The sequence below is a fragment of the Bactrocera neohumeralis genome, chromosome 4 (genome assembly GCF_024586455.1).
Source record: "Bactrocera neohumeralis isolate Rockhampton chromosome 4, APGP_CSIRO_Bneo_wtdbg2-racon-allhic-juicebox.fasta_v2, whole genome shotgun sequence".
Lineage (NCBI taxonomy): Eukaryota > Metazoa > Arthropoda > Insecta > Diptera > Tephritidae > Bactrocera > Bactrocera neohumeralis.
In genome coordinates, this window is record NC_065921.1 from 87281905 (window position 1) to 87294960 (window position 13056).

At 28.8% G+C, this 13056-nt stretch overlaps 2 protein-coding genes across 2 annotated transcripts; both read left to right on the forward strand.

The window, feature by feature from the left end:
* Positions 1–8455: 8455 nt before the first annotated feature.
* On the forward strand, positions 8456–11339 carry LOC126755391 (heat shock protein 75 kDa, mitochondrial). Its single transcript, XM_050467936.1, has 8 exons — positions 8456–8712; positions 8778–9127; positions 9217–9568; positions 9625–9806; positions 9871–10039; positions 10099–10168; positions 10231–10923; positions 10998–11339. The coding sequence occupies exons 1-8, from the start codon at positions 8580–8582 to the stop codon at positions 11170–11172; spliced, it is 2124 nt and encodes a 707-aa protein (XP_050323893.1). The 5' UTR covers positions 8456–8579; the 3' UTR covers positions 11173–11339.
* Positions 11340–11368: 29 nt separating this feature from the next.
* LOC126755395 (equilibrative nucleoside transporter 1-like) lies at positions 11369–12806 on the forward strand. Its single transcript, XM_050467940.1, has one exon. The coding sequence runs from the start codon at positions 11577–11579 to the stop codon at positions 12804–12806; it is 1230 nt and encodes a 409-aa protein (XP_050323897.1). The 5' UTR covers positions 11369–11576.
* Positions 12807–13056: the final 250 nt, after the last annotated feature.

The following is a 13056-nucleotide window of genomic DNA, read 5'->3' on the forward strand; positions in this document are numbered from 1 at the left end:
TTTTTTATATATTGTATTTTACATTTAGTTATACACAATCATTGCGAATAACAATAGCAGTTTCAGCCAGACGCAACGACCATTTGATAATTGACTCAATTAAGTTAATTAAGTCAACTAATGAAGTCAAAAAATGAAGTTATTTGTCTCAATTAAACACAGTCTCAAGCGTGCTGTAGGCTACATATCGTGAGTGGCGCCTAAAAGTATGCAAGACTTTACGCAACCAGTAAATAGGCACAAATATGTTGCGCAACACTGCTGCCGTGCAACATGTATCGCGCAATGCCGTTGCTAAGTGCGCATTTTGCCACTAGGAAGTCAACGATAAGTCGGAGATAAGTTCTGAGAGCGCATTTTCATTTGTATTCGGAGCAACTTCTAACGCGTTATATGATCAGTCGGTTTTTATGTCTTTATGTGTACCTTACAGAACGGAAAATTAATGAAATAAATGATATCAGTAAAAAAAAGGAATAATTTTGAAACCTTGAAAGATTGAAAATTTTGACATACCCAAAATCTTTTAAAAGTCTATACATCACTTCGACGTACCGTTATCGTTCCAGTGGTATGAAGTAACGTTATCTTCCTAGAGTCAATTAGTTTTATTTATGGGAAATAATAATATTTTGTTCGTCTCTCTGACAATCAAATAAATAATACCTTTGTTGCTAGAATTTATTTGGATAATTTTTGGACCAACCATGAAATTTGCTTTTAAGTCATAAATAAAACCACTCTAGTCATAAATCAATTATATGGTACTTGGGAGTGTGCTTATTTTGAAGGAAAATATTTTTTAAGGGGCACACTTAGTGTGACAGCCTAAAAAAAGTCGATTTTGAGAATTAAAAAAAGAAATACTGTTTAGGTTGTTTTGAAATTTTTAGGTTATACAGTGAAAGCTTTATTAAACGGGCGCTCTATTAAGCGGACGTTCTATTAAACGGATGCTCTATTAGGCGGACATCTTCCTTAACCGTGAACATTGGCTGGTCCGAACATTTTTTGTTGTTTATTAAGGACAATATATTAAGCTGACAGGGAGGTTTCACTGTATTTATACATGTTTTAAGGATACACAGTGAAAGTTGAAAAACAAAAATTAAATGAAAAATTCTAGAAGATATTCTTCATACAATGAACTATGGTAAAACAATTAAAAATTGATAAAATAGACCGAGAAAATTTCATGATGATCGGTTCATTTGTTTTCGAGTTAACACTACAGCTAATTCAAAACTGCTGTTTCGAGAAAAACGTGTTCAAAAATCATTGAACTGAACGGCTACACTTTGGCAGGCTGTAACTCGAAAACTATTTGAGATATCGATTTGAAATTTTAGTGTGTTATTTTTAAAGGTATAGATTACGAAAATATGAAAAAAAAATAAAAATCGTGTTTTCAAAATTTCGAAATATGAAAAAAATAAATAAATATTAATCGATTTTCTCAAAATTTCTCACTAGGTATGTCCCTTAATCCATAATGTCAAATAATTTTTTTTTTATATTTTATCAACAATTTCTTATTCACATTTTGATGATTTGGTGTGTGATTTAAAAAATTTCGTATTCAGTTAACACTAAAAAACGTACTTTCATTGGCTGGCATGTTTGGAAAATATATGTATTTTTGAATACTGAAAACAAATGACAGTATAACAAGTTGTTGTTTTTGGTATAACGACACAACCTTATGCTATATAATTGCAACAAAATTACAATGCAGAAAGTGTTTAGAGATTTTTTAGGAGGTATTCCAATCTAGAGGTCCGAACTTCGAGCTGTTTTTGGCAATTTATAAAAAAGCAGCTGCTATTTTGACAGCAATTTTTTTTATCATTTTTTATTTATATTTGAATTTTTTATTCATTAAGTTATGCGTCCTTGAGGTAGAAGGAGAAAAAATTACCGTGTATTCGTCGCCATAATTTCTAGCCTTGTGTCCAGCTGAAAAATAAAATAATAATGGATTCTTGATTAGTATGATTGTCGCTATCTCAAGAAGCTGCAAAACTGAAAATAATTTTTTTGTCATAAAATGGCGGCTACTCCAAAATAAAGATAGATTTTTTCACTAATTTAGTTCACTTCGGAAATAATTTGAATTTTGAAAATAAAAAAAATTTGTTTTGAAAAATTATTTTAAAGCGATATTTTTTAATACATATATATCTTAACTAATTATGAAAAAATATTTTTTTTCAAGTTTCTAGAGTTTGAGTTTTGAAAATAAAATAATTTGAATTTTGAAAATTCCTTTTAGATAGACATTTTTGAATATCCTAGCTTACGAATTATGAAAGAAAGAAATTTTTTCAAATTTCTAGACTATTTTTTTATTAAATTTAAGAAATTGAATTTTTTTCAAAATATATAGTTTATATTTTATTAAGTATTTTCGAGCAGCTTATATGCGATTTTTTACTTAAATTATTGCCGTATATGCTGTGCGTTCTCATTAAGCGTGCCGCGCCTGTATCTCACACTTTGTGCTTTATCAGTTTTCCGCCTAACGATTACTTACACACATACATACAAACATACGCAATTTGATGGATGATAATTGCTGCTTTAATGCCCTTAATAAACATCACAATGTAGCAAAAATAAGGTCAAACGAAATTTCGCTGGAAATCAAAAATAGCACATGATTGATTTTGTTAGTTTTTTTTTTTAATGTCTTGAGTAAGGTACAGCATTTACTATAAAATTTTCGCATATTATACATATAAGTTATATTTGCATTTAAATATTATAAAATTTTGAGAAATGCTTCCAATTTCCGCTAAAACAAACGTTTACTTCCAATTCGCCGCTTGAAACCAGTAACTTTTTAGGTTAACTAACCAAATTAGCCTAACCTAAACTAAATTAGTTTATAGAATAGGCGGCACAAAGTGTATATAGGACACGAAAAGCTAAACTTTTCGAAGTCGTCTTTATATATATATATATTATATACATATATATAGCATGTATATAGTAAGTAGATTGAAAACCAGTAAATAATAAAAAGTATATCATCACTGCCAAAATAAATAAACTGACTGATTGCTTTAACTATTGCAGAGTATTGGTAAGGCAAAAACAACTTAAGCGAGTAATAACAAATCAAATACTGTTTGTTGCTCACAAAAAGTCATATGAATATATATACTATACATATATATGTATACAAGTAAGAATATGAGTAAATAAATCAATGTAATCATAAATGTTGTCTTGTAGAAATTAATGAGTAGTGCAAGCAAATCATAAAACATACATAAATATATATATATTTTCCAAAGCAATCATATTAAACTTATGAAATATAAATGTGGCATAAAAATATATAATAATAATAATAAGTAAACTCTTATACTCAGATATCGATGTTGCAATTTACATAACAAATTATGCTTAATGAAAGTTAAGTGACTTATCATTTTTGAATGATTTGAGCGAAAAATATTTTTTTTGTATTGAATGTGTGAAAAAAAACAAAAATAAAAATTTAAAGCTGAAAATTATATATTAAAATTAGGCAGTGCTGTAAAATATAGTATGCAATAAAAGCGAAAAGTTTAAAAATGTTTTTGATAATTTCGAAATTAAAATCAATTATTGGAAATAAAACTGAATGTAAAAAATTAAAAAGTTTTCAATTCTTAAAAAATTTTATATTTTTATTTTCTGATATTTATACTATGTAAAAAAAATATTTGAAAACTTTCTTTATTTTTAACTCAAAAAAATTTGAATTTTTTTTAGAAAAAGTGCGTTTTTCTTATATTTTTTTAACTAAAAAAAAATAATTTTATTTTAGAAAAACTACATTTTTTTACTTTTATTTTTTTAAATTAAATAAATTTGAATTTTTCTTTAAAAAAAAGTACGTTTTTTCTTATATTTTTTTTAACTAAAAAAAATTCATTTTATTTTAGAAAAACTACATTTTTTTTCTTATAATTTTTTTTTAGATAAAATAGTTTTATTTTTTTTTTTTAGAAAAACAACCTTTTGTCTTGAAATTTTTTTGTAAAAAAATATTTGAGAGTTTTTTTTTTTAACTCAAAAAAAATTTTTTTTTTTTAAGAAAAACTACATTTTTGATTTTCTTAAATTTTTTATAAAATATTAAATAATTTTTTTTAAGAAAAATCCCATTTTTAATTTTTTCAAATTTTATAAAAAAAATAAATAGTTTTCTTTAACAAAAAACTAAGTCTTTACATTCTTCATAGCAATATTTGAAAAATTTTTTAAGCCAAAAAAAAAATATTAGAAATTTTTCCTTTTTTTAAGAAAAGCCATAAATTTTTATATAAAGCAAACTCAAAACAATGTTTGAAATTTTCCTTTTTTTTTTAGAATAAATTGGAATTTTTTCATAAAAGCTACTTTTTTTCTTAACCTTTTATAATTTTTTAAAATTTTTTATAAAAAATTAAATAGTTTTCTTTAAAAAAAACTAAGTTTTTACTTTCTTCATACCAATTTTTGAAATAGTTTTTTAGCTTTATATTGCAATTTTTTTCCTTTTTTTTTAAGAAAAGCTACTTCTTCCTTCTTAATTTTTTTTATAAAATAATTTTTGAACTCAAAAATAATATTTGAAATTTTCCTTTTTCTTTTAAGAATTTGGAAATTTTTTTTTAACTAAAAAAAGTAACCGTAACTTTTCTGTTTTTTTAAGAATATTTCTTCTTCATATTTTTATAAAGAATTAAATAGTTTTATTATTTTTTAAGAAAAATCGCTTTTAATTTTTTCATATTGATTTATAAAACCATATTTGACAATTTTTCATAAATCAAAAAAAAATTAAGAAAGTTTTTTTAGAAAAACTGCGTTTTTAATTTCTTAATATTATATATTATTTTTTATATTATATACATATATAAATTTTTTTTAAGCAGATATAATAATACTATTTTTCAAAAAAAAAAATTTAATTTAAAAAAAATATTCGAAATATATTTTTTAGCAAAACTAGTTTTTTTCTTTTAATTTTTTACAGAAAAAATATTTGAAAGTTATAAAATATAAAATTTTATGTAACATAATGCGTAAAATTTACAAAAAATTAAATTTTTTTTCTACCAACAACGCGTTCAAATTCAATCATTGGCGCAACACAGAGCAATACTAAAAACAATATATTAAATTTTTAAAATAATAATAACGTTAATTATCAAATGCCAGTACTTAAGAAAATTAAATATGTTACATTTACATTAAATATTTTATTTTCTGATATTTTTTTTTCTTTGGTAAAAATTTCTACTAATATTAATATGTATTAGTACTTATTTGTGCCGCAAGCAATTTTTAACTGTACTCACGCCGAAATTGTTAGTCTGTTTCTTTGTTAGTTTTAGGGTTTTTTTATACACCAAAATCGGTTGATAAAAATATTTGAAAAATGTGAACTAACAAATTTCCAGATCAGCGAGCTCAGTGTACCTCATTTTGAAACGTTTCATTATATATTCCATTTCTCGTTGAGGCAGCCGTTAAAACTATAATATATTTTATTATAAGCAACTTTTCAAATAATAACTAGAAACTCGTAAGTATTGAATTAAGCAAACGAGACACTTAAAACAATAATTTAAATACTATAGTAATTGGTGAAAACATTCAACATGAAAAGGTATCGATCGCACAAAATTTGCCTTCAAACTTTTAAAATTTGTTAAAAATAATAAAACCAAATTTTATAACTCAAAAAAGTAAAAATATCAAAACTGCGCACGGCAAAGAACTAAAATTAAGCAAGAATGTATACAAAACTTTGGAAATTTTAAACACCCAATAAAATATAAATTAAAAAAAAAATCACAACAAAAAACAATTAAAATTCATAGCTGGAAATGGTGTAGAGAACTACCTCAAATTTTGCATGGAGAAACTGAAAGTTTAAGAAAAACAATACAAAAAATATTCAACATTGAAGATACAGTACACAGTAACAGTACTACAAACAAGACAAAGCAAGCAAACATGGGAAAAATTTAACTTTTTTACATTTCAATACAAAGCAAACAAAACGTCAAAATATGGAGAAAATTTCGAAATAAGAAAAACTATAACTAAGCATTTTTAGTAACTAAAAAATAATAATAAAAATGATAATAGAAAATCTAAGCTAACAAATTTGCAAACTAACTTTAAAACACTTCCAACTTTTTCAAAAAACCAAAAAAAAATATAGAAAATATTTTTATAGAGATTGACTAAGTTCGTGTTAACAATATTTTGTTTAAAAATTAAATATTTGCTGATAATTATATAATGTAAAGTTATTGGAGTTAAAAAAAAATATATATAAAATTTTCACAATTTTTAATTTCGAAATTTTTTTAAATGAAAAAAGGGTTTTTTTAATATTTTATTAAATAAATAATTTTATTTGCTTTAAAATTTATGAAAAATAATCAAAAAATATGCATATATATGCTTATGTACTTATCTACTTCGCTTTCATGTGTCATACCGAAGGTCGCTTCAAATTTTTTGTTGTAAATAGCGCCTTTCTACTATGTAATGCATAGACGTGTTTGCCAACCGTATGTTAAATAATTTTTTTACAGTGGTGAAGTTTTTAACAGATAACTGCTTTAAAAACATAAAATTAATATGTTTAAAATTGTATTGTAATATAAAAAATATTTGTGGTAAATAAATACATTAAGCACATATAAATATTTTAAACAGACGCGTACTTTTATATTTTAAATATTATATTTTATATTTAAAACTTAAACTCATATGTATTAGGTGAGCTAACCTAACCTAAAGACATATTTAACCAAAAAAGATTTGTTAAAAAGATGTTATTTCTATTATTGCAGAAAAACATAATAATTTTACATTTTATTTATTATATAGTTTTAACAAAACTTGTATTGAACATTATGTAAGCATAAATAAAACGAACCTACATATTTATCAATAGTTATAGCATTGTATTTACTAACCCAAAAAAAATCTCAAATGTAATTACATACATATACACTTAAAAATACATACATACATACATATTATACGAGTAATATAATTATTAAAGAAATATATAGAATTGTAAATTGATTGTATAAAATCAAGCATTTTTCTTTAGAGGCGCGATATGCTAGCCTTGTGAGGTAAGTTTTCTCCGCAAAACTCAATCAGCTGATTTATAAACAAAGGCAATAACATAATGTGTGAATTTATGTGTGCTGACTTTTTCACGCTTCCGCTGCTAACTTATTTCAAGTTTAAATACATACATACATACAGAAACTTATATTTGGGGAAACACAATTAGTTTCTATGCACACGCTATCAAACGCGCGTGAGAATCGTTTGGTAAATAGATTTGCCCCTGGTATTATGACAAATGAGTCTCATGATAACGGTGAAACAACTTAGTACTTAACCACTGCCGAATGAGCCGTCAATGCCGGTGGTTGAGTTGTTCCAAAGGGGTTTCTACAGCTTTTGTGTTGTTAGGTCGAACAGCTGACCAAAAAGATATCACGTGCGCTCCATTTGAAGAGCGTAAACTAGTATACGTGTGTTAGAGCACTGGTAGAGTTCTTTTTAGATGATCCATCAAGCGACGAAAATACCTGAATAAATGTATAAATATCTATATACATACATACATATGTGTTACGCATACTGGCCTGAAGCTTGGTATAATTATGTGTGCAAATATGTAATAAGCAATTAACAGTACTCTGTTAAATATTATGTATTTTTAATCACGAACAGCATAAATTAGTGAGGAAGGTAAATAAGCATTTATTGCCTTTTCTTGAAATACGTTATCATTTTTTAAATTTAATTTAATTCGAAGCCTTTTGAGGAGCTACCATTGTGGTAAAATAATAATCATATAAGCTTGCTGTATGAGCTCAAGAAGTAAAAGGAAGCCGGCTACTATTTCAGCTATTTAGTTTACAGAGATATGATTGCATATTCTTAAAGAAGATTCTAATCAGTCTTCAGATTTAAATGGGAGCAAGTAAGCTACACTTATAGCCATAATTATCATAGCTATTATGAATATGTTTACTTTTCCCAACAACATTTTTTTTTTTTTTTTGTGAATATATTTTTTTACAACACAATAAGCCAATTTGATAAAAAAAAATATCAAAAGCGATAACAAAATATCCCTGGATTTTTTCTGCTTTGAGGCAGATTAATGGCTTTTAACCCCCAACAGTCCTTCATTAATATAATTATACTGCTGGATATCGGTAAAAATATATTTACATATATGTACAAGATATATGCACATATTATATGTATACATAAGGGTCTAGACTCTAGACTCTAGAGTCTGGAGTCAGATTATTGGCTTTGAATTGAAAAATGAACCCCCTTTTCCAAACAGCCTTTATTAATGTAATTACACTGCTGCACACGATTTATTGTGAATAGGTACAGAAACAATTGATTTCACAAAAAGACAACACAGGGTGTTGTTAAACAACAAAATTCACATGTGAATTGAATGAAAATTCTGCATTAATTTACAATTTAGTGAAAAAATTTAACAAAAAAATTGTGTTATAGTGAAAATTAAATAAAATATGTCATTTACTTCACGTCTCTGTCGTGTTATTAATTCGTCTACACACGTGCAACGTTATGCAACGCGCAACATCATCGGCAGCACACAGGCGGCATGGTCTTTGCGCTGGAACAAAAATCTAGGAAGAAATAGTAGGCCAATTATTCACATATTTACATAACATAAATATTTAATTAAGCCAATGCTTATTTGGCAGTCCCTCAATTTGCTCGTTGCATGAGTACAGAGTCGACAGCTTCAGCGAATGTTGAAGACAAGGGACGTTTCCACACTATAATCAGGCAAACTGAAAAGCCGGTCGGCGAGGCAGATAAGCATGAATTTCAAGCTGAGACACGCATGTTGCTGGACATTGTCGCGCGTTCATTATATTCCGAAAATGAAGTATTTGTGCGGGAATTAATTTCGAACGCTAGTGATGCCTTGGAGAAATTCCGTTACACTGTCCATACCGCTGGTGAAAATGAAAAGAACTTTGAAGGCGCAGATCGGCCATTAGAAATACACATTGCTACTGATAAACAATCAATGCAATTAACAATACAGGTGAAAACTAATAAAAACAAAACAAGTTTTTAAACATATCTAATATTCTGTATATGTTTTTGTAAATCATATTCTAACTGAACTTTTAGGACACAGGTATTGGCATGACTCGCGAAGAGCTTGTCAATAATCTCGGTATGATTGCACGCAGCGGCTCAAAACAATTCTTGGAACAGATAAAGGAAGCAGGTGGTGGTGTCGAAAACTCGTCGAATATTATTGGACAATTCGGTGTTGGCTTTTATTCCGCCTTTATGGTAGCTGATAAAGTGGAAGTGTTTACAAAGTCCTCGAAAGTGGATTCACAAGGATTACGTTGGTCGTCTGATGGATCGGGGTCATATGAAATTCAGGAAGCTGACGGTGTAGCTCATGGCACTAAAATTGTTATACATTTAAAAACAGAATGTAGAGAATATGCAGATGAGGATCGCATTAGAGGTAGGAATTGAAAAAAAAGATTGAAAATAAGTTATATAATTAATATGTTTCAATAGCGGTGATCAAGAAATATAGTAACTTCGTTGGTTCACCAATATTTTTGAATGGTCAACGCGCTAATGACATCCAGCCCTTATGGTTAATGGAACCGAAAGATGTGTCACAAGATCAGCATAATGAGTTCTATAGATTCATTGGCAACACTTTTGATACACCACGTTTCGTATTGCATTACAAGGTAATTCGATTCATACAAAAATAAAGTTTTTTATACATTTTTTAAAATAATGAATTATTCGCAGACTGATGTGCCACTCAGCATTCGTGCTTTGCTCTACTTCCCCGAAGGTAAACCGGGTTTATTCGATATGACACGTGACGCTAATGTGGGTGTGGCCCTATATACGCGAAAGGTTTTAATACAATCTAAAACAGAAAACCTGGTGCCCAAATGGCTACGGTTTATTAAAGGTTTGATTTTTCATTTAAAGGATTAATTACAATTTTCGAATATTTTTCTTTAATTAAAGGCGTTGTGGACTCCGAAGATATACCCTTAAATTTAAGCCGTGAACTTCTTCAGAATAGCGCTTTAATCAAGTTAGTATTACTTATAACGTTTTTATGTAATTTAGTGACATAAATTTTCATTACTTTTCCAGAAAACTGTCTAATGTGCTAGCAACTCGTGTACTGCGTTTCCTGCAGGAACGTGCGAAAAAGCAACCTGAAGAGTATGCTGCGTTTTATAAGGATTACGGCCTATTCCTCAAGGAAGGCATTGTTACGTCAAACGATCACAATGAAAAGGAAGGCATTGCCAAGCTTTTGCGTTTCGATTCGTCAAAGAATGCGGACGGCAATCGTATATCCCTAATAGATTATTGCACAAATGTTGGTGAACAAAAGGATATCTACTATTTAGCAGCGCCAAATCGCGTACTCGCTGAATCGTCTCCCTATTATGAAAGCTTAAAGAAACGAGGCGTTGAAGTGTTATTCTGTTACGAACCCTATGATGAGCTTGTCCTCATGCAATTGGGTACATTCCAAGGTAAAAAACTAGTTTCTGTTGAAAAGGAAATGCGTGAGGATGATGCAGGTGAAAAGGTAACAGACTACGGCGAAGGCAGTTTGTTACGCTCGCAGATCGACGAACTCTTGCCCTGGATACGAGAGAAACTTAGCGGCAAAGTGGTGAATGTTAAGGTCACAACTCGCCTTGACACGCATCCTTGTGTGATTACAGTAGAAGAAATGGCGGCTGCGCGACATTTCATTCGCACACAGAGTCATCAATTGCCCGAAGAAAATCGTTTCGCTTTACTGCAGCCGCAATTAGAGATAAATCCTAAGTAATTTGATAAAGCAAATATTTTAACAGCGCAAATTTTAATTGCTTTCTCTCTCTCATTCTGTTTTTTTATAGGCACGAAATTATTAAGAAATTGAATAAACTGCGCACAAGTGATCCTGAGCTTGCGGAGTTGGTTACACAACAGCTGTTTGCGAACGCTATGGTCGGCGCTGGGCTCGCCGAGGATCCGCGTACGCTTTTGCTAACAATGAATGAATTGTTGACAAAAGCTTTGGAGAAACATTAGAAAATTGTTAAAAAAATTAAATTAGTTTTATGTATATTTTTAAATTGAACAAAATTACTATCGTTTTCCGTTTGGTGTGTGAATGTACAAAGACAAGAAATACAACTTAATACTACACAAATTATTTTAATTGTGAAAATGAATAAAAAAGAAATGTTACAAGAAGATTTAGCTGTTTTTTTTTTTACACAGACACTCAATTTTTAAAATGGTCAGTTTTTTTTTGTTTTTGATAACATTTACTTAAAATAACACCTTGTAAGCAAATATGAAAAAAGGTTCAGTAGGTTTTGATTTTTTGTTTTGTTTTGATTTTTTTCGAACAATTTACCAAAATCGTTTCGAGAATTTGATGATAAGCTTGTGCTATACTATAAATTAAAATATCGAATTATTTCATAATAATGGAACCACCTAAAGACAAATGGAATATCGTGCTACTTGTATTTATTCTACATGGCATTGGGACATTGATGCCATGGAATATGTTTATAACGGCAAAGAGTTATTTCGTTGAATTCAAATTAGGCGGAGATTCAAATTCAACAGGTGCTTCAAATTATGCAGCGAATTTCTTGCAATATCATGGATTTGCGGCTCAAATTCCCAATGTGGTATTTAATTGGCTCAATGTGTTTTTAAATTTGGGTGGAGATTTGACGACACGAATGGCGATTAGTATATTAGTGGAGCTGTTTATATTTGTGGTTACAGTTCTTATGGCCATGGTTGACTCTACAAATTGGCCCGGCGCCTTTTTTTGGATTACAATGATCACAGTAGTCGTCTTAAATATGGCTAGCGCTGTTTACCAAAATACTATATTCGGAATGGTCGCAACATTTCCATTTAGATATACCGGCGCGGTAATATTGGGATGCAATATTTGCGGCCTCTTTGTATCTTTAATAAGTATTGGGAGCAATTATATATTTCCTACAATTAGAACTGCTGCCATTTATTACTTCATAACAGCGATGGTGCTTTTGTTATTTTGTTATGATACATTCTTCGCAATACCTTTGAACAAATTTTTCATCTATAATCAACTTTCACGAAAAACGGAAGGCAGTGAAAATGTGAAAACTTCGGATATACCTTATTGGACTATCTTTAAAACAGCATCTATGCAGCTGTTTAATGTATTTTTAATATTCTTTGTAACATTGGCGGTTTTTCCTGCCGTAAACTCAGATATTAAGGCATCGTCATCAGATTTCTTCATAAAGGACCCTATAATGTACATACAAATTACCTGCTTTTTAACATTCAACTTATTTGCGATGCTTGGAAGTTTGACTTCATATTGGATTCAATGGCCTGGTCCGAAATATTTGGTCGTACCAGTTGCCTTGCGATTGGTTTTTATACCGTTATTCCTGTTTTGCAATTATTTGCCTCTAAACATCGATAGAAGTCTGCCAGTTTTAATAAACAATGATTGGATATACTGGATTATTGGTGTTTTAATGGCATACACTTCCGGATACTACAGTGCTCTGGCAATGATGTATGCACCACAGACAGTTGAACAAAACCACCAAGTCAAAGCGGGAATGTTCGCCGGTGCGATGCTCATAAGTGGGATTTTTTGTGGAATTTTGTTTTCATTCATAACTCCTTACTTAGTCTAATATGAAATAAACTGAAATTTATATTATGAATAAACTTTTTACGGAAATTAAAAATTAACAGTTACAAACTTTAGGATTTCCGGACATATAGGCTTTCTCCACACTTATATATAAATGTATATATTATTTGTCCATTGCAAGACAAACTCTTCAAAAATAAAGTATGTGGGTTTATTTCATATATGTTAGATTTATTTAAATGAGAAATTATGTGATACCTTAGTTATTAAAAAAATTCGTATTGGCGTTG